The 25934-nt window shown below is 48.3% G+C and overlaps 1 protein-coding gene across 5 annotated transcripts; it reads left to right on the top strand.

The window, feature by feature from the left end:
* LOC111834030 (cyclic nucleotide-gated channel beta-3-like) lies at positions 1 to 25782 on the top strand. 5 transcript variants are annotated; one of them, XM_023792897.2, is made up of 17 exons: positions 1 to 354; positions 2993 to 7981; positions 12506 to 12651; positions 12822 to 13091; positions 13946 to 14154; positions 18663 to 18713; positions 19044 to 19130; positions 19223 to 19287; positions 19516 to 19638; positions 20095 to 20236; positions 21235 to 21394; positions 21956 to 22053; positions 22873 to 22962; positions 23516 to 23631; positions 23829 to 23981; positions 24175 to 24262; positions 24623 to 25782. In XM_023792897.2, the coding sequence occupies exons 2-17, from the start codon at positions 7896 to 7898 to the stop codon at positions 24662 to 24664; spliced, it is 1926 nt and encodes a 641-aa protein (XP_023648665.1). In that variant the 5' UTR covers positions 1 to 354; positions 2993 to 7895; the 3' UTR covers positions 24665 to 25782. The 5 variants fall into 5 exon arrangements, with proteins under 5 accessions (XP_023648665.1, XP_072567589.1, XP_023648664.1 ...); XM_072711488.1 differs by lacking the exon at positions 2993 to 7981 and adding an exon at positions 9473 to 9647 and having other exon boundaries at positions 24175 to 25782; XM_023792896.2 differs by having other exon boundaries at positions 22873 to 22956; positions 24175 to 25782.
* Positions 25783 to 25934: the final 152 nt, after the last annotated feature.

Genomic DNA, 25934 nt, shown 5'->3' with positions numbered 1-25934 from the left:
CTCTCCACTTTGTTTTGCTACTCACAAAGTCATAGGTTACTTCACATTCAGTTCCTGCTCTGAAGATGAAAAGTTTGGACCCATCCTGGGGCGATCGATCGAATCTGTGCCTTAACTGCAGGCTGTATCTGCGCTTCGTTGGATCAAAACGAAGAAAACTGGGGCTTTTCTGAAGCCACCCCATCCCACTCACAAAATTTCCTGGCAACACCCTGGCAGCTAGGATCGTGGAGCAGCCCAGCGCTGTTCGGTGTCACACAGCAAAGGAGGCAGGGAGCCATTCTCTCGTTTCCAAGACCTGACAGCTGCATCTCCGCATCCCTGAGGCGACTCCCCAGTAGCCCTGTGGACAAGGTGGGTACTCAACTGGGACTTTGCAATGGTCTGTCCATGTCCGCTGGTCATTTATAGACCCTGAAAATCCTATAAAATCCCAGCGAGTGGGGTCAAAAACCACTGGTTAGAGAGTCTGGTCCCTATGGGGACATCAATTATTCCCCCCCAGTGTGAAGGTGCAGAAAATATACACAACGAATTCTGTTTGCATCATCTGCTAACACGTGTGCACACACACACACACACACACACACACACACACACACACACAAGTTTGCAATTATATCTTTGGGGAGACCATCCATTCATTTATATGGGCATAACCCTATTTACAACCCTGATGACCTTAACCCCTACCCAGCCCTAACCTTAACCATAAGTAGCTAAACAAAATATAAGACTTTTGGCATTTTTAGTTTTTGATTGCAGTCAAACTGAGGGGACATTTCATCCCCAGAATGTAGTGCATACCTGGATCACACACATGGGGGCGGGGGGTGACAGGCTTTTTTTCTGACCCAAATAGATGGGGGTGTCCTGCCTGCAGTCCTAGGCTTAGTTTTGATGTGAGAAATAACAGTGAGCATCCTGTCAGCTGAAAAAGCCCCCCTAAGATATAAGAAGCTTTATCGCCTCCTGCAGACAGCGAGAGGTACATGCATACATACGCAGGTGATATAGGCGATACAGGTGACATGGGCAAGACGTCACCCAAGCTGGCAGCACTCGCTGCTCAGCCGCGCCTTAGTGGGAGATGGGGGCTCTGACCTGAGGGCGGGGGGGGTGGTTAATGTCGTGTAACCATCCAGCTGGAACACACCACAGGGATTGCTCGCTCACTCAGGGGCTCGGGGGTGATTAATGCTGCTCTGTGTGATGGGGGGGTAGGAGATAGAGAAGAAGAGAGGGTAAGGGGAGGAGAGAGGGAGAGAGAAGGGAAGAGAGAGAAGGAGAGAGGGAGGGAGAAGGAAGGAGAGAGTGAAGGGGAGACCGAGGAGGAGAGAGTGAGATATGGGGGAGGGGAAGGAGATAGAATAGCAAAGAGAGAAGAGGGGATAGTGGAAGATGGGAGGGAGAGAGGGAGAGAAGAGGAGAGCGTAAGAGATGCAAAGCTATGGCGCTGTGGAGGGGCAGCTGTCTGAGGCCACTGCTCCGGACAAAAAGCCTCTCAAAATGTAGAAGAGACCGATTATGACTCAGTCAGGGTTGCTGCAGGGCCGGCATCTGTGTGCTGGGGGGGGTGGGAGCACAAGGGGGTCCCCTGGCCTGGGAGGGGGGCAGGAGCGGAGGTAGACACGTGCTCGCTTGGAGCCAGCTGTAGCCATACTAGAGATTTGGGCTAAAAGAAACAGAGCAGGTCAGAGCAGGAACATGATGAGACAATAGGGGGCAGCACTTTACATTTCAGACCCTGAAGGTTTATGCTTCAAGCCCCAGGATGGGGTCCAGCTGTTGTGCCTTTGAACATTTGAACCTGAATCAGCCCAGTAAGACACTCAGGTTAAGTCTGAAAGTGCAGTGGTGGTGGTGGGGGGGGGGTGAATTTCATGGCTGTCAGTGCTGCTGATATCCCGCTGGTCTGAAGGGGGTGCCGTGCCGATGTGAAAGCGCTGCTCTCTCGCCATCACATCGGCACTCTGTGGCCTCTCCCTGCCCCCCCTAGGCGAGCCACTGACGACACACACTAATCACCGTCCCTCCCCAGGGAGAAGTGGTGGCCCATTCCTGCCACCGCCAAAGTCATCACCCGCCCTCCCCAGCCTGACGTGAAGCTGGTGACATTCCCTGATAATGTGGAGGGCAGCACAGGTCACATCTTTTTCATTACTGCCAAACAGAAAAGCATAAATTCATCCGTAAAAGGAGTCGCAATGGACGGCCATTTGGACCAGGAAGCAGCTGTCCAGAATTTTCTTCAAAGTCCAATAATCCCACCCCCAACCCGAGATCACCTCCGTAACGCCCCTTGCCGGATCCCTGTGGCGAATTCAGCTTATCCCCAGCAAAATTTAAACATGGGATCATCGTGCACGGGCGCAGCCTTACATAACGATTCATGCTGGCGCCCACAGAGAGAAAACACGGGTCGAAGCAGCTCCCTCGTGCTCAGAATTAGCATTTTCCTGCACTCACACTTACAGATTTCATAGCCGTCATGCGTAACTGGCCTCAGACACCTGCATCTGCCAAACAAATGAACAAAACGTTTAGATACGAAAGAGTGCGTCTCTGGGGGAAATTGCTTGGCGAATACGCGGGCCCCTCAGCTCTGAGTGCCAAATTCACCTGCCTCTGGACACATTTCACGGTCCGGAATGTTCAGCGTCCCCCTGCTGTTTCACCCGATTTGATAAGCACCTCGAAAGGTGTCAGAGAGACACCACAGGAGCGTTCGGGTGACAGACCCTGCTCTGACTTGTAGCAAACTCAGACATGGACGTCTCTGTCGGTGCGATATCGCTGTATGCGTGCAGGCTCCATTTTCCGTAGGAGGGGCGTCTCTGAACAGATCAGCAGGAAGAGGAACAAAACGCCGATTCATACAGATATCATATAAAATAAAAATGAAACATGCAGACGATGCACATGGCTCAGTCTCACTTTCTCTTTCCCTCTCTCTTTTGTTCTCTATTTCATTTCCTCCTTGTCCCACCAGCCTACACCTCCGTGGTCCCCCTCCACTGCTCAAGGGTGTGTCGCTGGGGGAAGCTGGGCACTTCCTGCCCACCCCACAACTCCAGCCTGGCATGGAGACAGGCTCTCACGGGAATGGCAGTGTAACGTGGTAGCAGAGAGCCATGTATGGTGTGCAGGTGGCAGTGAGTGTGTGTGCATATCATGCGTATATATATATATATATATACACTAGAAACACATGAGTAAGATCTGCACAAGTATTTAAATACACATACACTACACCCATGTACACAGAAACACATACACTCGTGGAGGCAGATTTACAGTAAAACAGCATTTGATCATCTGCTTCCCTTTCATTTTGAGAGAGCTCCACAGCTGTGCAGGGAACTGGCAGGGGTGTCTGTGTGTGTATGTGTGTGTATGTGTGTATGTGTGTCTGTGTCTTTGTCTGTGTGTGTGTGTTTGTGCCTGTGTATGTTTATGTGTGTGTGTGTGTCTGTGTGTGCGTGTGCCCACAGCAGTGCTCACAGTCACACAGCCCTTTCGTTCAGAGCACAGTGATGATGTAAGCTTCCTCCCTGCGAGACACGTTTGGATAAAATGGCCGCTGCCTCTATTCACGCGGCTGCCTGGCTGTTTTTTACCCACTCCAGCAGTCAGCATGTTCTGAGAATGGCGCCATCTTCTGTCCTCGACTGCTGGGAGGGTCACAGGCACTTGTGTTGCCCTTGCTACCCTTTAAAGGCAGTTAAACCTTCAAGAGAATGAGGGTGTCTGAGTGGAATTGGGATGGCACCCCCTATCGTCAGCAAGGAGACAGAAGGACACGTTGGCTAGCACACAGGGAAACAGACAGGGGGCGCTCAGGAACTGTGAACCCTCACAGAAAAGTGGTGGATGGAGGTGGTATTGAAACACCTCGATTCATTAATCTCACACATCCTCACATTGTTTGAAACCGATATAAATGTGGAAAACAGGTGGATCCTGCCATCCTGAGGGTCTCCCAGATCCAGCATCTCTGTTATGATAGCCCCCATCACCTATTAGAATGTTTAAAACTTCAGACAAGCTCCTTTGCAATGGGCTTCTGGGCTCTGATTAAGCAAGCCCACTCACCTCTCGGTTCCGGAATGCCCACATCCGACTTACTGTCAGCCACATCGATGGGAATCAACTAAGATGAGCCAGCTGAGAATCTCCTTCATTTCCTTCAGAGCGGAGAGAAACAAAGGGCTTTGTCTCGTTACCACCGGGGTATCACCGGAGAGGATGGTCACTGCCATAGGATCCTCTGCCTTCTTGGGGATCGCCTCTTGTCATTTTGACAGGCTGAAATGCATTGCTCAGCGGGAGATCCGTCTTTGCCTGTACTGAGATAATGCTGGTGGTCACAGATTTCTTTGCTTAACTTCTTTTCCTGAGAGAAACAGAAAAATAGCACAGAAACTGTGGCCCTGTTGGTAGCCCCCTGGCCTCGCACCATGGGGGCTGTGGGTTTGAGTCCTGCCCACATTTCCCATGACTGGTTGGTTCCATTCCTCAACTCTGTCTTCCATATTACTCTCACTGTGTGTCCCAGCAATGGCCTCAGGGCGGATGGCTCAGTGGGTTAGGGTCCTGTGCCTGTTATCAGAAAGTCATTGAGTCAAATCCCTGGGTCAGCAGAGTGATGTCACCACTGGGCCCCAGAGTAAGGCCCTTAGCCCCCAACAGCTCCAGAGACTGGCTGAAATAGTGTCTGCTAAATAATGTAAATGTAAATGTTTCCAGTAGAAAACAGCTTACTTTGGATGAACATGCTACAGGGTAGTAGAGTTGGGGGGGGGCTCTCCAGATTCGTGTTCCCACCTATGATGCACTATGCCCCCTAGTGACTCTAGTATGACTTTACAAGCTTGTGCCACACTTCCTTTCAGCTCGGCCCAGGTAGAACAGGCAAAACCCCAGTACTGCAGGAGGGGTACCGCAACTTAAACAACCCAGCAGACCCACAGAGGGCACGTGGTGATGAAGAGCACCCTCCCACGGACCTTCGTAGCATCATTGCACCTTATTACACAGCACAGGATTGGCATCGACGCAGACATACGGAGGACAAAAATAACACACTTTTTCATACTTAAACCAAATGGACATATCGATCATTTGGTGGGGGGGGGGGGGGTTCAAGCCGGATTTAATAGTCTCTTCCCTTGCTCAGCGAGAGTTCACTGTTTATCTGGGACATATGTTATTGATTTTACCGTCTCCATTTGCCAAACTCTTTCTGAATGAAAAAAAAACAATGATTCTAGACGGCATCTGGGTAATACTAATGAAAATAATGTTTCATCATTTCTTTTTTGCCAAAGAAAATTGGAAATGGATGTCCTGCTGCACGTGGATGATGGGGGTAGAATCGCAAAAGGGTACACACTGCCCTCTGGTGGCTGACGAGGGAAGCATGGGCGGTCGCAAGGTGAACTAATTATGCTTTTGGGGGGATCCCAGCCCGATTTACAGATCTGTCTTTCATTAGTTCAGTGGCTCTAGAACAGGGCTGATACAGATCGGGAAACTCGGGAACAAGTGGGGGCCCACTCCAGAGATGGCCACATGTTAGAAGCCTAACATGTTAGCATTCAGGTAGTCCACTTTATTGCTCACCTGTTCTTTCTGCACAGTATCGGTTGATACACTGCTCCCCACCACCCCACACCCAACCTGGAAACAAGGAAGGTTGGTCTGAAACCTGAACAGAACACCAGGGTGTCATCCGGACCAGCGGGTCAACATTCCAGCCAATCAGGACCCTCACACGCCAACCCCAGGCTCTTAATCACTATTTTAAATGGATTTTATGTCTGTCATTCATCCTGCATGACGAAAAATATCATCCGGCCAGTGCCTGATCAATACGCCCCCACCCATGACTCATATGGCAGTGTCACTAGTGGCAGCCCTACATATATGTGACTCTGGGCGGCGTCACACCTGCTGACTGGCAGCCAAGGCTTCAACTTCGATCTCCCCCCACAACCTGATATACTTGTATATGCCTTGGTGTGTGAACCACCAAGGCATATACAAGAGCAGGGTCACAGGAATACTGGCTGAAAGCTGATTGGCCCCTACCCCTGTTATTCACTGATTCAAAAGACATTGGCTAATGATAAGGTCGGCCCCATAGCATAAATTGTCGCTTCTCTTAAGCCCCCACGGGGTGTCAGTGACTATGTTCTGCAGGTCGCTTACAGCCCAGATAAAAGCACAAAAGCAACAGCAGCCTTTAATTTCGATGACCCTCAGAGCAGCGTAGTGAATTAAAACGAGCCACCGTGCAGCTTTTATCATTTTTGCACACTGACCCATTTGTTGCAGGGACAACCGGGCAACCGGATGATTGTGAATTCCCATTGGCTGGTCCTGAGCCCCTCCATTCCTTGGAGGCCAATGGGGAGAGCCCGTGGGATGCGGGGGGGCAATCACTCGTATTTTCAGGCAGGTGCTTTGATAAAATGGTCTGTCTGCGACCACTGCAACCTAATCAGATTAATGGAGAATGGGGGGGGGGGGTTTAAAAATTAATCTAACAGACCATCCATCTCTACTTGGTGGCACAAGCCATAGAATGGGAGCAGGCTCTGCTTTTTCCAAAAAAAAAAACCCAGCTTGGCACCAGAGCACGACCTGGCATGGTCCAGAAACCCAAAAAAACACCTCCCCCTACCTCGCCCAGCCAGCCATACATCGGTTTAGCATCAGTCCCAGAATCCTTTCAAGATCCTTTTATATTTATACAGATGTTGTTTTGCGGGTGCAGTCCAGCTTAAGTGCATTAGGAATTTTCTTTGAATTATGGCTTGCCTAACCATAAGAGACAAAGCAAACAAAAAACTATTTGTAGTAAGACTCAAATGCTCCTTGGTGCACTTTACATTTAAACACCTGGTTATTTCTTTGATAAACAATTTTAAAGAGGCCCTATTATTATTTTCTGGTGTTATCCTTTCCTGTTATATATCTTTATGTGCATGTAAACGAAACAGTCTGCAAAGTCTTAACGCCCCAAGTACACACCCAACTCTCACCACAGAAACTACTCTTCTCTAATGTGTCTAAAATGCCTCGTTGGAATGCCAGCCCTTACTTCTGTGACATGGTGACGTCACCTCGTGACACAATCCTTAATGGCCGACTACCTCCACGGGATGAGGGCATGCTAACGAAACTATTTAAAAGAAAAATAATAAAAAAATATATATATACAAAAATACTTAGCAAATATTAAAGTGAAACCCAAGAAATGGATACAGTCGGTCTGAAGTGTGCGTTCGGGGTCGTGATGACATGCGTCATTCTCCTCCTGGGAGGCTTCCGATGGGAACTTCGCATAAAAACGCCGTATTTTACATGTGAAAGGGGTAAGTGGGGTGCTATGATAAGCAGTACCATGCTTAGAATAATGAATAAAAGGGCTTACAGTAAAGCTGGCCAAGAAGCAGTGGTCCTTATTTGGGGCAGCTGAGGTCTAATTAAGCCGCTCGCCTGTGCGTTTGGAGCGCAAACCTTCATTGCGCTCACCGTGCAGCAATCCACAGAAACTTAACACAGATAAAATAGAGGTTTACTCCAGTGTGTACAGCTCAGTGCTTCAGTAAAGGATGAAAATGTCCCGGTAAGCATTGGAACATCTTTTCCCGGATGGGGGTCTGTTCCCTGCTTTCCCGTAAGGGATGAGGATGCTGGCCAGGGTAGAGATGTTATGATGATTAATGACTGTGAGGCAGCGGGCTGGGCTGCGGAGGGGGGGGGCGCTGTTACTTGGTCTGAAAGCTCTAATTGCATCAGGCTGCTGGGTAATGAAGGCAGTGGCTTGACAGCTGCAGGTTCGCGCCACATGAGCCGGAGACGGCGACCTGCTGAGCCCACCCGCCATGCTCAACAAGCAGAAGGGGAACCCTCAGTGCAGTCCTTCAAGGAAGCGGGCCCAGGTGCAGCAGCTGCACCTTCACCTACTCAGGTAAGACATCTTCACCATCCAGGCCTTTGTGAAGATGGCATTCTTCCCATATACTGTATTCTGCTATCTGTATTTAGCAAGGAAATATACTGTATATATAATGTACTATAAATATGCAATGAAATATGTATTTTTCAGTATATATGGGTTGGTTTCCCATCCTCGGTTGTTCCTTGCCTTGCGCACATAGCTCCGGGATAGGCTCCGGACCCCCATGACCCAGCACAAGACAAGAGGTTATGGAAAATAATTGATGGATTGATTATCCAGTGTATATTAAAACCAACAGATGAAAGTTGGCGACTCATGTTTGGGGTCTTGCTGAGATAGCCCTGATCATGAGGTGCCCTGACAACTTCGGGGAGTGTGACCAAGAGGATGGATGATGCAAAGTGGCTCATCGACAGGCGAGGCGGGTTTCTCGAGTTTTTGGGGCAGCATACCCAGTCCTCCCAGTGGACTAAACTTCCCCCGACAGTGTGTCTCCTCCAGCAACACCTCAACCAGCCTCATCCTACTGCTGACCTTCCCTTGCTCTCTGTCTTTTACCTCCATTCTGATGGTTTCAATTGGCATTACTGGAAGCTCTGTTGTATTTCGCACCTACACTTAAATCCTACTCAGTTCTTTGGGCACTATTTATTTGAATAGTTTTACTGCTGTTAAGTTCTAAGCAGTCTTTGCTCAGCTTTTGTTCTTCTCTTGATGCTGGTCACTCATAGGAAGCTCAAACTAGCAGCACTGGTGCCCCTTTGGCTCCTTGACCTGCTTGTGATGTTCTACCTGCCACACTTGTACGACACTATGAGATTTCACTATGAAACATGTGTCACATATTGACACACACTCCCAGGGAGTCTCCTGCCCTCCCTCCTGTGCTTCCTGCAGGAGGCTCCAGGCCTCTGGATAAGTGGTTACAGAAGGCGGATAGATGGATATTGTGACATAATCCTAATGATAATGGTTAACACAACACCATTTCCCATAAACAAAATAAGATCCATACATACTTGCATATAAAAACACTTAACGCAAGAAAATACAATGCAAACAAAAGGCGAAGAGAAAATGGAAAACTCAGGTACTGAAACAGCTTGTTGTAATGAAGATTTTCACAAGGTCGGCGCTCTCCTATCCGCATAAACCAATCCCACATTCTGGCCCTATAGGATGTGAAGCCCCCAGGTAATCCGTTTAATCCCCACCAATAATATGTTTAACCCTCCCCCAGGTAATCTGTTTAACCCCCCCCAATAATCCGTATAACCCTCCCCCAGGTAATCCGTAACTGGCTATTTCATTGCTCGAGACCCAAACATGTTTTAACATCTAAAACATGACTCTGAAAGGGTCGTTGATTTGTCATTTGGGTTGGGTTCTGAACTTGTGTTTGCATGTTCTCTCATTATAAAATCCTTCAAAGGCCAACGGCAACACAGTTTGTGCTGTTCCCTGTGCTCATACCATGCTGTTTCCCACTACTGCTTCCAGAACATTCCATGGACATCTGGTTCTTGGTTGTTTTCTCATTCATCACAATCCTTTACAGCAACATTACCCTCGTGGTGTGAAGCAGCACTTGCCCCCGTACAATAGTGCCCCAGATGCCCTAGATCTAGGACATCCCCACCAACCCTGCCAACCACTGCCAGAGCTTTGCTGTGGGGTAAGAACTGTTTTGGTGCATATTTGGCTAATGGGGGGGGCACAGCCTCAGATCCCACCCTGTGCTGCGTGAGAGGTTTACATCTTTTCCTCTCTGCAGTGTGGGTCTCTTCTGGCCACTTCAGCAGTCCAAAAACATGAAGTCAAGATGGGTTAGACTAGTTTCTGTATCATCTCTGTGTTTGACCCTCATGCAACCAGATTGGGTCTCGCTTCAGTGTGATGCTCATGCGGTGAAAACAAGCGGCTCTCTGTAAGAAGGCTCTGCATCAGCAGATTAAAGCAGAGAGTTGTGGGATTTGTCATGTTTGTGTTAAAAAGATTATGGAAGAGGCTTAAGAGACTGAAGGTGAAACCGTGGTCCAAACTCACATTGATAGTACTCTTTCCTTTTATGCTTCTAGCAAGTGACATAGAACAGTATAGAGAACCCATTCTTTGATGGACTTTGGCTTTGACCTTCACCACAGTTTACACTTACTGTTAGCGAGCAGGCCCACTCTATTTTTTCTATAATGTTAGTATGCCCAAGGGGGTAGGGCAGCCAGTTGGCCCCCAGAGGTTTTTTTTCCCTGCTTAGGAGTTTTTCGTTCCTCTCCTCTATTGTTATCTGGCATTGTTTCTATCACTTCTTTGTCTTCCATTTTCCCTGTTTTTGTATTATTCTGTATAAACCATGTAGGAATGTGTTACAAACACACTGATGCGTAGCTCCTTGGGGCAACTCTGTTGTGAAAGGCGTGAAATAAAAATGAATTGAATAGAAATTAAAAACCTGTGTTAGGACTCTGTTGCACATTATAGGGAGTAAATGTTGTTTATGACTCTAAGTGCAATTCTACCAGCATGTCTTGTCGAGGATAATCAGTAGGGATTCAGATTAGATACCGTTATCTTCTTATGTCCACCTCAGAATCACACAGAAGGACATTTGCTTGTGTGCACAGAGTAATTCATTCTGCTGCGTACCAGTCCAGTTGCTGCAAGCCCACTAAATCACTAGGAGTAGAACGCACAGGACTTATTTAAATCGCTTAATCTGCCCTGAAAGGCGTGGGAGCGAGCCATGTTACGCCCGCTTATATTGGATCTATAAGTCGAGCAGGATCGGAGGACACCAACTTCAAGGAACCTCAAGGTTGTATGCTCGAGTCTCAGGAGAGAGGCCAATATCTGAAAAAGCTTCTTAAGCGTATATCCCACACTGTGCTTTTTGGGCGGAGGTTCCTGGAATTGCTGTGAATTGGAAAATTAGTGGTTATAAACAGTGTGATTCACCACCACTCAAGCTATGCATTTGTGTGGGGCTTGTGAGAGCCCCCTGTTGGCCACAAATAATCATCATGCAAAATATTCGATAAACATGTTCCTTATTTAAGAGAAGCGACGTGTTCTGCTAACTAGTTAGCTAGCTACCATCTGACTCTAGCGAGCTAGTTTGTTTTGAAAAGTCTGAGGGAGGCGTAGCAGGCCCCAAGTGGCTTTTTCAGTGGGGGATCAGGAACAAGGAATCTGGCCCTCAGTATGAAATATACAGTAGATACACATATTTATACAGTATACCATTAACAGAAGAATGTCATGCTTGTTGTTCAATTCTGAATTAACAACAGCATGTCTGGGCTCCTTGGTTTTAAGTCACAGTTGTTTGGCTTTCTACTGCAGCTAGGGCCCGGCTGTTTCTAAAAACTGCAGCGTGCTGTACAGACTGCACACAGATCAAATCAAGCAGAGGTGGCCAGTGTGGGTCCTGTCAGGCTGGTATAAGTGCATGTTTGACATCATTTAAGTGTTTGACTGGATTAAGTTCCCAATTTAGCCAAGTCTCATAGCCATAAGAGTGCTGGACTGTGATGCAATACCCCTGAAATACAGTGTCCATGACAGCGACTGCCTGATCCCTCTTCGCACCAGTGAAACCAGTCCACCCAGAAAAAATGCTGTTTAAATTTACACAGCATAACCAGTAAGAATAAATTCTTTAAAAAGCAAAGATGATTGCAATGAGGATAAATGCAGATGAAAACAGGCATTGCCATTGGTTTGTTGTTCCTGGACTCTGACTCAAAAAGTCACTTTAGGAGTCACTAGTATAGTGACTGGTTGTGGCCAACAGGGGGCACCACAACCCTTAGGCCATTCACACTGGTGGTAAACAGTCGCTGGATGAAAAGCGAGAAAACAAATGGTTCTCAAAGAGAGAGCTTTGGATAGGTCTGCAGATCATGGTAATGCTATAGCGTGGCGTGTAGCAGAAGTCCAGCCGCCCCCTGCACAGACCAGATGGGAGAGGAGAGGACCCACAGGAGTGCGGATAGGGAGGACAAGGATCCATCCAAAAATAATGTTGGTTTTTTATTTGAAGTTGCCACCTTGAAAGGAAAGAGGTAGCAGCAGCATAGGCAGGATGGATGGACCATTAGCCATCGTGATCCGTGCCAAGGCATATAACACTGATGTATGGGGGGGGGGGGGGTATCATGTAACAGCCACACAGGATTGTTTGTCCTGTGATAAGGACTGCGGTGGACTTTGGGGAGACCCACTACGTAGGGAAGGCTGCGCTGGCAGGTTCCAAATAGCACCACCAAAGGGAGCTCACACAATGCATGACGATATCAGTTAATCTGTATTAATGGTAGTGCTTTGCACACTACAGCGGATAGATCACATCAAAAAATCTGAAACCTCCTAGTTCCAAAAGGCAGTAAACCATGCTTGTAAGTCCAGCTGTTGGAAATAATCAAATTTTTTTTTTTTAAATAATTTCCACCCTGGGGACCAATACAATGTACACACCAATGCCCTATGCTAAAGAAGAGCGAAACATGCCAGTAAATATTTTTTTCATCTTTTCAGTCTGGAGTTGCCCTCTCCATCTTCACACCCTCTAGTGGTGAACAGGTATATCAACAGCCGACTGAGGGGCCTGATAAAGCAACTGAGGGATCGGACTCGGTCATCAAACTGTATGCCTCGTCCCCGGAGCACAGCCGCCCCCATCAGTAGGTCTGACTCCTCTGTCGTGGAATTGGCTGATATGGGCATGATGTGGAGGAACTGATCCTGGGGGGGGGGGAAGGTTTGGGGAGGCCTTGTTCTTAATGAATCCAGTTGAAATTCAGCATACATGAGTCTGTTTTCCTCACGGGCACTGGGGGTCCATGTGCCGCAGCACCAGCTTGGAGAAAGCGGCACGTCCCGGAGAAAGACGAGGAAGAGGAGGAGGGAGGGGATGAAGGGGCGACCGCCAAGGAGGGGGAGGTTAAAGTTGAGGAAGCAAGAAGGGAGGCGGATGGGAAGATGAACGAGGAGGACAGGGAGGGCGGCCCGGGGGACAGAGCGGCAGGCCCAGCCCCCCCTCTCTCAGGCACCTTCTGTCTGCTCAGGCCGCTGGAGGAGAAGCTGGACGCATGGCTGGGCGAGACCCTGGATCCCTTTACAGGTGAGGGCCAGAACCACCCGTAACCATAGCAACCCCCCCCCCCCCCACACACACACACACAATGAAGAACAAAATCTGAACAATATATCATTGCAGTGTCTCACTGTGCGTGTGGTATGCAGTGCAACACCTGTGTGCTTGCTGGAGATTCTGCATCACTTTGATACGTAGCTCCAAAATTGATACTAGCGATGAGTTAGCACTCAAACGTCTGAATGTTCAAGAACGTATATATAATCTGAAAAAAAAATCTCTAAATCAAATAATTAATGAGCTCATAAATATTATTTAGCGGCAATATAACTAATTGTGATTTGCCTGTTCTTTAATAATTTTGTCTGCGTTAGCCAATCATACTGACATAACGTCTGCGATTAATTTGTCGTTTTGTGGTGTGGTGTGGTTAATAGAATATTATTTGAATAATGGCTGGAGAAATTTGACCAGTAATTCTGCCTGAAACGCCCCTCCATACTAGACACCTGAACAGGACATTTCTTGTTTGCACTGGCTGCTCTTTCACTCCACCTGGACAATCATTCTCACTGTACTTCCTGTCTGCGCCTCATGTTACACTCCTCTTCATGCATATTTTGAACAGAACAATTTATGTAAAATGTTTTTTAAAATTTGGATATATTTTATTTGTGCCCGGTTAGATGCTACCTGGCTCTGTACCTGCACTCTGCACAATGACAATACTATAGTTGGGAACTAGTTATTTAGGTCCTTTCAGGTCTTTTTACACATTGTCATGGTAATATATTGTTTTTAATTTAAAGGGAGTAACTTTGATGAGTTAATGCAGTCTTGGGCACATCTAACAGCCATCCCACACCCTCCTCTCAAGCCAGACCGCAGGTATCTCTCCTGGCTCGGCATTGTGACACTCGCCTTTGGCTACAACATCTGGCTCATCCCAGCGCGTGCGGCCTTCCGGTGCCATACTGAGTGCAGCGCCCCCTTGTGGTTCTGCTGCGACCTGCTCGCCGACACCGTGTATGTCGTTGACATGCTTTTCATCCAGCCCCGGCTGCAGTTCGTCAAAGGCGGCGACGTCATCGTGAGCTTCGCCCTGTGACCGCATGTAGAGCTATCACTTTAAGCTTGGTATTTATTACTCTGGACACATGGAGAACATGAAAACTCCACAGGCACACAGCAGAGGTGCCATTTAAACCCCCAGCCCTGAAGGTGTCAGGCAACATCGCCACCTACTGAGCTACCATGCTGCTTGAAAGCAGACTAATTCAGTTATTGTTTTTCATATTAAATGTACTGTGTATTCCATGGGGTCCACTAGGCTCTACCAGCCAGGACCAAAGTGCTCAGTGTTCTAGATAGTGTCCTGTAGGTTCTGTTTAGGGTCCAGTATCTTCCGACCACCAGAACTTTGAAAGACAGTTGTGAGAACAGAGCTGGATTCATGGGCAGAAACAGGAGGCTCCTGATCGTGGGAAGTTGTCAGACTGGCAAGAAGTCAGTTAATCAGGGAGACTAGGACATGGGATATCTGGGGATAGACAAGGGGAGCAGGGGAATAGACTGGGGATGGTCCCTCCAGGGAACAGGTGAGGAACATTAGTCAGGAAACGGGTGAAGAACAGGAGTCTGGAAACAGGCAAAGAGATGATAATGTTTTAACCCAAATGTTGGCCCTCATCACTGGGCTCTGCTTAAACAGAGTCCCTCCTAAGCTTAATTAGTGGATGTGTCCTGGTTTTGGAGCAGAAGTAGGTTTTGTTGGTCTCCCATAACAAAGTGATATTTTTACACTCTGATTGACTGGTGTCAGGAGGAGAAGCACGTTTACGGTTTTGTAGCAATCTCATTTCACAATGGTCTGGGATGCCCTGGAGATAAAGTGAGACTTTTCTGAGATCTGTTTTTCAGATTAATTTGGGGTTTGAAAGGTGTGAGTGCTGGCCGTTGATCTCCCAGTTTTGTTTATGGGAGAGATAGAAATGAGAATCTTATATCTCACTGGGAAATTCTCCTCACCTCCAGGAATTTGCTTCAAAATGTATAACTCTCAAAAGACCCCATATGATGAGAAAAATATTGGAAACACGTTTTCCCTTGCCCGGACGTGGGTCACCGGGCCCCCCCCCTGGAGCTAGGCCTGGGGGTGGGGCTCGATGGCGAGCGCCTGGTGGCCAGGCCTATACCTATGGGGTCTGGTCGGGCACAGCCCGAACAAGGCACGTGGGTCCCCCTTCCAATGGGCTCACCACCCGTAGGAGGGGCCATAGGGGTCGGGTGCATTGTGAGCTGGGCAGTGGCTGAAGGCGGGGACCTTGGCGGTCCGATCCTTGGCTGCAGAAGCTAGCTCTTGGGACATGGAATGTCACCTCTCTGATGGGGAAGGAGCCTGAGCTGGTGTGCGAGGTTGAGAAATTCCGGCTAGACATAGTCGGGCTCACCTTGACGCACGGCTTAGGCTCCTTCCCCATCCCTCCTTGAAGGTGGTTGGACCTTTTTCCACTCTGGAGTTGCCTGTGGGGAGAGGCGCCGAGCGGGGGTGGGCATACTTATTGCCCCCTGGCTGGGCGCCTGCACATTGGGGTTTACCGCGGTGGACAAGAGGGTAGCCTCCCTTCGCCTTCGGGTGGGGGGACGGGTTCTGACTGTTGTGTGCGCATATGCGCCGAGCGGCAGTTCAGAGTACCCACCCTTTTTAGAGTCTCTGGAAGGGGTGTTGGAGAGCATTCCTTCTGGGGACTCTCTTGTTCTGCTGGGGGACTTCAATGCTCACGTGGGCAATGACAGTGAGACCTGGAGTGGCGTGATTGGGAGGAACGGCCCCCCCCATCTGAACCCGAGTGGTGTTCTGTTGTTGGACTTCTGTGCTCACCACAGATTGTCCATAATGAACACCATGTTCAGGCATAAGGGTGTTCATATGTGCACTTGGCACCAGGACACCCTAGGCCGCAGTTTGATGATTGACTTTGTAGTCGTGTCGTCGGACTTGCGGCCGCATGTCTTGGACACTCGGGTGAAGAGAGGGGCGGAGCTGTCAACTGATCACTACCTGGTGGTGGGTTGGCTCCGCTGGTGGGGGAGGAAGCCGGCCAGGCCTGGCAGGCCCAAGCGTATAGTGAGGGTCTGCTGGGAACGTCTGGCTGAATCCCCTGTCAGGAGGAGTTTCAACTCCTACCTCCGGCAGAACTTTTTTCCATGTCCCGGGGGAGGCGGGGGACATTGAGTCCGAATGGGCCATGTTCTGCGCCTCCATTGTGGAGGCGGCTGACCTGAGCTGTGGCCGTAAGGTAGTCGGTACCTGTCGCGGCGGCAATCCGCGAACCCGCTGGTGGACACCAGTGGTGAGGGATGCCGTCAAGCTGAAGAAGAAGTCCTATCGGGCCTATTTAGCCTGTGGGACTCCAGAGGCAGCTGACGGGTACCGGCAGGCCAAGCGGGATGCAGCTTCGGCGGTCGCTGAGGCAAAAACTCGGGTTTGGGAGGAGTTTGGCGAGGCCATGGAAAACGACTTCCGGACGGCTTCGAGGTGATTCTGGTCCACCATCCGGCGGCTCCGGGTGGAAAAGCGGTGCAACATCAACACTGTTTATGGTGGGGATGGGGTGCTGCTGACCTCAACCCGGGACGTTTTGGGTCGGTGGAAGGAGTACTTCGAAGACCTCTTCAATCCCACCAACACGCCTTCCGATGTGGAAGCAGAGTATGGGGACTTGGGTGTGGACTCCCCTATCTCGGGGGCGGAGGTTGCTGAGGTGGTTAAAAAGCTCCTCGGTGGTCGAGCCCCGGGGGTGGATGAGATCCGCCCAGAGTTCCTGAAGGCTCTGGATGCTGTGGGGCTGTCTTGGTTAACACGCATCTGCAGCATCACGTGGACATCGGGGGCAGTGCCTCTGGACTGGCAGACCGGGGTGGTGGTTCCCCTCTTCAAGAAAGGGGACCAGAGGGTGTGCTCCAACTATAGGGGGATCTCACTCCTCAGCCTCCCTGGTAAGGTCTATTCGGGGGTTCTAGAGAGGAGGGTCCGCCAGATTGTCGAACCGCGGATTCAGGAGGAGCAGTGTGGTTTTCGCCCCGGCCGTGGAACAGTGGACCAGCTCTATACTCTCCGCAGGGTTCTAGAGGGTTCATGGGAGTTTGCCCAACCGGTCCACATGTGTTTTGTGGACTTGGAGAAGGCATTCGACCGTGTCCCTCGGGGAGTCCTGTGGGGGGTGCTCTGGGAGTATGGGGTGCCGGGCTTCCTTTTAAGGGCTGTTCGGTCCCTTTATGACCGGTGCCAGAGTCTGGTCCGCATGAGCGGCAATAAGTTGGACTTGTTTCCGGTGAGGGTTGGACTCTGTCAGGGCTGTCCTTTGTCACCGATTCTGTTCATAACTTTTATGGACAGAATTTCTAGGCGCAGCCAGGGCGTTGAGGGTGTCCGGTTTGGTGACCTCAGGATTAGGTCTCTGCTTTTTGCAGATGGTGTGGTCCTGTTGGCCTCATCGGACCGTGACCTTCAGCTCTCGCTGGGACAGTTCGCAGCCGAGTGTGAAGCGGCTGGGATGAGAATCAGCACCTCCAAATCCGAGACCATGGTCCTCAGCCGGAAAAGGGTAGAATGCTCTCTCCGGGTCGGGGATGGGATCCTTCCCCAAGTGGAGGAGTTTAAGTATGTCGGGGTCTTGTTCACGAGTGGGGGGACGATGGAGCGGGAGGTCGACAGGCGGATCGGTGCGGCGTCCGCAGTGATGCGGGCGCTGCATCGGTCTGTCATGGTGAAGAAGGAGCTGAGCCAAAAGGCGAAGCTCTCGATTTACCAGTCGATCTACATTCCTACCCTCACCTATGGTCACGAGCTATGGGTAGTGACCGAAAGAACGAGATCGCGAGTGCAAGCGGCCGAAATGAGTTTCCTCCGCAGGGTGGCTGGGCTCTCCCTTAGAGATAGGGTGAGGAGCTCGGTCATTCGGGAGGGACTCAGAGTAGAGCCGCTGCTCCTCCGCATTGAGAGGAGTCAGATGAGGTGGCTCGGGCATCTGATTAGGATGCCTCCTGGACGCCTCCCTGGTGAGGTATTCCGGGCATGTCCCACTGGGAGGAGGCCCCGGGGAAGACCCAAGACTGGAGGGACTATGTCTCTCGGCTGGCCTGGGAACGCCTCGGGATTCCCCCAGAGGAGCTGGATGAAGTGGCCGGGGAGAGGGAAGTCTGGGTTTCCCTGCTGAGACTGCTGCCCCCGTGACCCGACCTCGGATAAGCGGGAGAAAATGGATGGATGGATGGATGTATAACTGAGGCATCACCTGTGGTACTTGGGTTTATTTTCAGATTTCTGAAATTTAAAGCAGATTTATAACTTTAATATTTAGTCTTCAGAAGAGCCAAGCACTGGCGTCCTGTGGGCCTTTGTTATTAAAATCCAGTTGCTCCACACACTTCTGTTATTATAATCCACTTACCCGCTGATCTTATTATACTCCAGCACCACGATGGGTAATAGGCTATGGGACAGCAATGTCATTACAAAGCCAGAGAATTAAAGAGTAATGTGTGGGTGCATGTGTGCATGTGTGAGACAGACTCATTTTCTCTCTTTAAATTAAGGTGGACAGGATTTTTACGACAAAGAACTATCAAGACTCCACGAGATTCAAGGTAGGGGACGTTAATCAAAGACAAAGACATCTTCTCCACTGCACTTTATCATGGGATTAATAACTCTTCAGGAGACTTGTGGCCCCAAGTCCCCTATATAATATTTTATTAAATTACCAATATGTTTTAAAATTAACAAAGCTTGGACACTGGCCAAACTATCCTAGGCAAAGGTACGTCTACAGCTTGATTTGGGTGGCCTAAGTGGTACATTGTTTGTCAATCTTCTTTTTTTAGTTTGCTTTGAGATTCTACCCATTCTTACTCTGGGGTCCTGGCACTCCAGGTTCTCCTCTCGCTGTCATGTTGGTCTTTTCGTTCTTCCTGCAGACTGACCTCATGGCGATCCTTCCCTTTGAGCTGCTCTATCTTCAGTTCGGCTTCATGTCCGTCTTCAGGGCCAATCGCATGCTGAGAGTAAGTTCCAGAATCTCAGGCAGGGTCCATGGTGCCCTGAGTAATTGTCATGTGGGACTATTGCTCAGAATGACCCCCTTTTCACTCTGTAGCTCAGATCATTCTTCGAGTTCAGCGACCTTTTGGAGAGCATGATGACGAAAACTTACATTTGGAGGTACGCAGATCAGCAGAGTCCAGTGTGGCTGCACCTCCCACGTACAGACTCCACTAATGGCCAATGAGACAGTTCATATTCACTAACTGATCTTCTAAAAGATTTACATAGGGGTCTAGAATCATGATTGTATGGTTGTATCACTTACTATAGTGACATTCTGTTTCGCCTGGTATTCCGTACTTAGACGGAAGAGTTAGATGTTGGGAATGTCGTGTGTTGGGGCAGAGTGATCCGGACCATTGGCTACCTGCTCTTCATCCTGCATCTGGACGCTTGCCTGTACTACACAGCATCAGAGTACGAGGGCGTGGGCTCCACCCAGTGGGTCTACAATGGCGAGGGCAGCGCGTAAGTAACACACCCAACCCAACCCAACCCAACCAAGGAACATAATAATGCCCCAATAGCCATATGCTCCTGGCCGTGACAGTCGATGCCCATGTGGCGCCCTGGGCAAGCTTCACCTGCAGCGCTCCCTGTCTGAGACAAAGTGAAATCAGTTCACAAAGCCGACGCCCCCACTTAGAAGATACTGTGTCGCCTAATGGGCTGACTAGCATGGGCTCCAGGGTCTCATTTACCTATGCGCCCCCTCTATCCCAGCCTCTGCTCCGTCTCCCAGTGTGTGATGTCATAGTGAGCGATTCACACGGTAACACCAGAGTTCAGGGAAACACAAGCTGTAAAATACTTTTGCCTGATCCCTAGTGTGTATTTGCCTGTCATAGATGTTAATTAATTATGTGCTAATTATACACCCCCACTGGCAGGTATTTCATCAAGCTCTTCTGTGTCACTCTTTAGCTACCTGCAAAGCTTCCTCTATGCGGAGAAGTCCCTCCTCATGATCGCAGAGCTGCCCTTGCCTGACACTTTATTTGGGCTGATGTTTCAGATGATGAACTACTTCATAGGAGCTGCCTTCCTGTCTACGTTTCTGGCCCAGGTAGTCAGCACACTGCCCCTTGTGGTTTATGTGCGTTACTGTTTTATTTATGTTCAGATAATGGGGAAGGATGAAATCATGCAAACAGCGCAGGAAAGGGGACTTTAACTTTGAAGTGACCGATCACATTTACAAGCAGAGCTACAAAGAGACGCCATATTAGGTTTCATGCATGGGTCACAAAATCTACAAAGTACCTCATGCATTGTAGGGGGAAAAAATCATGTCAGAATATTGCCAAAAGGGGACACATTGCATCAGCAGAGAGGAAATTCCCCAACAGGGACAGATGAACATTTGACAGTATAGTAGCTAAACACCACAAAAGTTCAGCCTCACAAATGACCACAGAACTGAATCCCTCATCCTGGTGAAAATGGCATGATGTGAGATCCGCAAAGCTGGAATGTATGGCTGGGGTATTTGCAAACTGCTTGTTTGCAAATTCATTGCAGAAATACACAATGTAGTGTAAGGAGCACAAAAATTAGACGCAATGCCACGTAAAGGTTGGCTCTCCCCATAAAGCCAATGCCATGTGAAAGCTGGCTCTTTCCATTAATCTAATGCAGGAGTGGCCAATCTTATCCGTAAAGGGCTGGTGTGTATGCAGGTTTTTGGGATAACCTTTAGGTCAGCTGTTCAAACCCAGGTGTGAGGACTCTTCAGCCAATCAGTCCTCTAATTAGTAATCTAATTAGGGAGTTGCAGCGAAAACCTGCATACACACCGGCCCTTTGTGGATAAGATTGGCCATCCCTGATCTAATGCCACATACAGACTGTCACTCTCCACCATTACAATGCCGTGTAAAGGCTGTATCTCTCCACCACTGCAACATCACGTGAAGGCTGTCTCTCTCCAATAATCCAATGCCGTGTAAAGTCTGCATCTCTCCACCAAATCAGTGCCATGTAAAGTCTGTCTATCTCCAATAATCCAATGCTGTGTAAAGACTGTCTCGCTCCACCAATCCATCTTTATCTTCATTCCACCAGATGAGGGTTGTCATCAGTGCTGCAACTGCCCACCAGACCTACTTCCGCAAATCCATGGACAATGCGGTAACCTACATGAACACCAACAAGATCCCCAAGCTGGTGCAGGACAGAGTGCGCACCTGGTACATGTACACCTGGGAGTCCCAGGGCATGCTGGGTAAGGTATTCCTTACATAGTAGTTTTCAATGACACATATGCATAAAAAACAAACATGAAATATTACAAACAAGAGCCCAGTAATCATGAGCAGGGATGGAAAAAGGATTGATGTTATTTTATCTAGTCATTTATTTATTATTTTATCAGATGATTTTATCAGATGCTACATGAAAGACTTTGCTGTGTTTACTGAGTATTTATTTATGTTCCATAGGTAACACATAAGTAAGTTTTATTGTATGATGTACAGAAGTCCTGATAGAATAAGCTAATTTATTGTAAACCCTCACCACCTTTGGATGGAGAAAAGCCAAAAACCAAACACATTCCTTTCCTGGCCGGGGATCCCTTGGTCCACTCTAACAGAGAAGCAGTCATCAAGACTGGCCTATCCATGATGGTATTTAACAGGACCTAGTTTGTCGTAATTATGGTTCTGTATACCTACATCTGGAATTGGCTTCATAGTAGGACATTGGTGGTAACAGCTGTCCTTTTACAGGAGGTGGGATAGGTGTGCAGCAGAGTTAAAGCGGACCTCTCTCTCTCACGCCCCAGACGAGTCAGAGCTGCTGGAGCAGATGCCCCTGGTCATGAGGACGGCCATCGCTGTGGACATCAACCTCAGCACCTTCCAGAAGATCGATCTCTTCAAGGTGAGTGGTACTCATCCTTGTCAGAGCTCAGATTCAGAAACAACCCCCTGCTGGCTTACAAAAGTTATTTTTAAGTATTTTTTTTTTATTTCTGTGAGACTGCTGTTTGAATCAGCTCATTTGTAACCTCCTTTTTTTAAAAGTTAGACCAGAATCGTTGCAGAGACTGACGTTTATGCTTATCCCATTGCTTAATGTTTGCTGCCCCTTAGTGACTGCATCTTCCACTCACATTATGAAAGAGAAATCGCATTGCTCCACAAATTCATTTTTTTCTGTCTGCTTTCCATTTAATTGAAACACTTGCCTGAAAGTTTTCCAAAGGTACTTACAATAGTTTGTTTATTAATAATTGTGGAGAATTTTAAACATGACAGAGGCTCCAAACATGGGGATAAAATTATGATGCAGACTAGTCTTTACAAGAAAATGGGATTTTTTTTTCTTTCGCGTCTTTCACCTAATGGGCTAATTATTGTAACACCTATGTGGCCGGACTCTCTTTAAAGGGCCATCTCCCATTGGTGCACCATGTGACTGGATGTTCCTTAAAGGGCCAGCTCCCAACAGTGCACTATTTGGCCAGACATTCCTTAAAGGGCCAGCTCCCAACAGTGCACCATGTAACTGGTCTCTCTTTAACGGCAAGCTGACCAATAGTGCACCATGTAACTGGTCTCTCTTTAATGGCCATCTCCCAATAGTGCACCATGTAACTGGTCTCTCTTTAATGGCCAGCTCCTAATAGTGCACCATGTAACTGGTCTCTCTTTAAGGCCAGCTCCTAATAGTGCACCATGTGGACTTTTCTGCTCACAGGGCTGTGAGGGGCAGATGCTGGTGGATATGCTGTTGCGGCTGAAGCCCGTAGTGTATCTCCCAGGAGACTTTGTGTGCAAGAAGGTGACCGTGAGACATCTGGGGTCAAATCAGTGTTCAAAGAATGGGACTTTCTGTTATGTATGGTGGGAAACAGCAAAGGGGTTCTGTTTAAATTGCTTAAAAACAAAAGAGACTGAACAGTAGGCTGTTACTTAAATTTTAATCCATTTATTCAGTTCTGCTATATATTCCACCCATTCATGATGCTGTATTTATTGTTTACTTACACATTGTGCTATGTGTATAAACCCGTATGTATGTATATTTACTCCAGGGTCCAACTCCCCTGTTTCACACTGTCCTGTGTTTTTGCACTTTAAGTCCTGTGTAACCCGGTGTATGTGGCACCGTGTTCCTGGGGGAACGTTATTTCGTGCCACTGTGCACCTGAATATAAATGGTACGAGAGTAAAGCCCACTTGACTTGACCTTTAGTGGGATGAGCTTCATGATGTAGAGGCTACATGTTAAGTTGTGTCCTAGTAGTTTAGTGGACCCCACATCCTTTGAACCAGTCTGGTCCAAATAAGTACAGTGACGACCCCGTCCCCTGGCTCCGGCCACCACCCCCTCTCCTCAGGGGAACATCGGGAAGGAGATGTACATTATCAAGGCCGGGGCTGTGCAGGTGGTGGGGGGGGACAATGAGACGGTGCTCGTCACGCTCAAGGCTGGATGCGTCTTTGGGGAGATCAGGTATGGCCTGAAGAGGTGAGGGGCATGGTCAAGCCTTATGGCCTTGTCGACCCAGATAGGTGGCTCTGCTTTGAAAATACAACATTCAGACCCCTCTTATATTGATGTGCATGTCACAGAATAGCTATGGTAGGTCTGTGAAAGACCAGAGCTAGAAGCCTGGCCGAGATGTTCTGCTCTGATGGCTTGTCCTTCAGCCTGCTGCAGTCCGCACCCAATGGTGGAAACCGACGGACAGCCAACGTCATCGCCCATGGCTTTGCCAACCTCTTTGTGCTGGACAAGAAAGACCTCAACGACATACTGGTGCACTACCCAGAATCGCAGAAGGTCCTGGCCAGGAAGGGGAGGTGGGTGGTGGTTCACATTAATATACAAAGAGGTTGATATTCATTATGCTTTGCCTGCATCTAACACAATTGATTTATGGGTGGTCAGAGGGCAATCATTACATGGTGGATACAGGGGGCTGGTTTTTCTTAGAGATGTGTGTCTGAGGTGGGGTGGCACACCCCTTTAGCCGTATGGTATTCTCCTCCCCAGGAAGCTGCTGATGGCCAAGGATCTGGCAGGGAGGGGGCAGTTAAAGGGGCAGGTCACACCCATGGTCTGCCAAGTGGAGAGACTCCAGGTACTGCTGCAGAAGTCACCTGCGTCTCTGCAGAGGGTGCCCAAGACATTCAGATCGAGTCAGAACTAGTTTGGCTCCACAAAGAAGCCCAGCACATCAATGAAAGGGTTTCAGGGCTGAGGATTCATCCTGGAGGCCTCAGCAACAGGAAGCGGCCAGCGCTGACATAGACTGAATAAGGCTGCCTCTGTGGCCCTGAAATCGGGTCACATGGTCCAACCTGTCACTCTTATCTCTGTAATTCTAATTTAACTTTTGAACATTTAATTTAGTTTTCTGTCCCCCAATTTCTCATTAGTTAGTTCAGTTTATTTATGCATAGGTAAAACGAGAAAGTATGATTTGTTTTTATTTTTCCAGGTTGTAACCTCTAATGACGATGATGAGAACAGCGCCCTCTAGTGGACATCCCTCAGGTTTATACTTAACCTTGGCCCAGGACTGGAAAAGAAGTTATGGAAGATTGATTAATGCTTAATTTCCTTTGCTTTTTTCTTTTGAAACTTGCATCAATAATTCTGGCCCCTTTCATCTAGCCTACCCTTTACATTTCAAATGCTTGTTTTGTATTTAGGACTATTTTAAAGATAATGCTTTATTGGCCATTGCACAAGTACTATATAAGTACAGGTACATAGAAATTCATCTCTTCACCTACCCTATTCTGCTCTCTATAGCTCAGGCATTACAGCACGGTGTCAATCATTGTGTGGTGCCCCTGGAGCTGGGGCTTAAGGGCCTTGATCAAGGGCCAACGGACATGTGACTGATCTGACAAGGCCAATGCTTGAACCGGCAACCTTCCGATCACAGAATCTTAGTCCCCTGAATCACTCACCACCCAAATGTGCATTCAAGAGCCTGCCAGTCAGTGGCCACAGTGTCAGGCGGGATGTTTACCTGTTGGGTGAAAAGCCTCTCACAGCTGGAGGAAGGTCGTTTGTGACACTGAAGTCTGCAGCACCGGGATGTCCTGTGTGTGCTGAGGAATAGAGCTTCTGAAAGCTCCAGAAAGAACCCGGGAATCCTGAGTGGAAAACTCTTTCCGACACTTTGTTATGCTTTGATCCATGAGAAACTGCCCTGCACCTTCACGCTCGACTTGGCTCTTTATTTATTTGTGCATTTCAGCCGATTAAACGCTGAAAGCATTATTTCATTGTAACAGTGGCTCAGCATGCAGAAAAGCAAGAGTTTGCAGTATACTGGATAATAATGTAAAACCAACTGGCAGACTGACCATTTTCAGATTTATGATGTAATATGCATTGCTTTGAATGATTTAGTTTTAGTCATGCAGTTCTTCTGGAAGAAATTAGCAGGTGGGTCCATCTAAAGCAGGAGTGGGCAATTAATTTTCCCAGGGGGCTACACATGAAACTGGCAGTGTTGTGGGGGGCTGGACCAATAGGCTGAACTCAATTCTGCTCTACATTAATTTGTTCCCTTTATAAACTGTATGGTTTTGATTAGCTGCTACTGGTAAGAGTATGTGTTACAATAAAGCAATAAAACATGGAGCAAGTGCAGTAAAAGATATTATATCACTATTTAATGAACCTTCACAAAAACGATCTTGAAAATGTGCATGTTTTTGCAGTATTTCAAAGATCAGCATTAACCTCCTGAGACCCAAGGAAAAAAGTGTCCTTCAATTTTAGGTTATTTGTCT

Source organism: Paramormyrops kingsleyae, chromosome 4, assembly GCF_048594095.1.
Source record: "Paramormyrops kingsleyae isolate MSU_618 chromosome 4, PKINGS_0.4, whole genome shotgun sequence".
Lineage (NCBI taxonomy): Eukaryota > Metazoa > Chordata > Actinopteri > Osteoglossiformes > Mormyridae > Paramormyrops > Paramormyrops kingsleyae.
Note: the sequence above shows the minus strand (reverse complement) of the source record. Positions and strands in the feature narration are given on the sequence as shown.

Coding starts and splice junctions, on each gene's coding strand:
- LOC111834030 (XM_023792896.2), top strand. CDS start 7,896: ATGCTCAACAAGCAGAAGGGGAACCCTCAGTGCAGTCCTTCAAGGAAG. Junction 14,155..18,662: donor TCAAAGGCGGCGACGTCATC/GTGAGCTTCGCC, acceptor CTTTAAATTAAG/GTGGACAGGATTTTTACGAC. Junction 23,982..24,174: donor GTCCTGGCCAGGAAGGGGAG/GTGGGTGGTGGT, acceptor TCTCCTCCCCAG/GAAGCTGCTGATGGCCAAGG.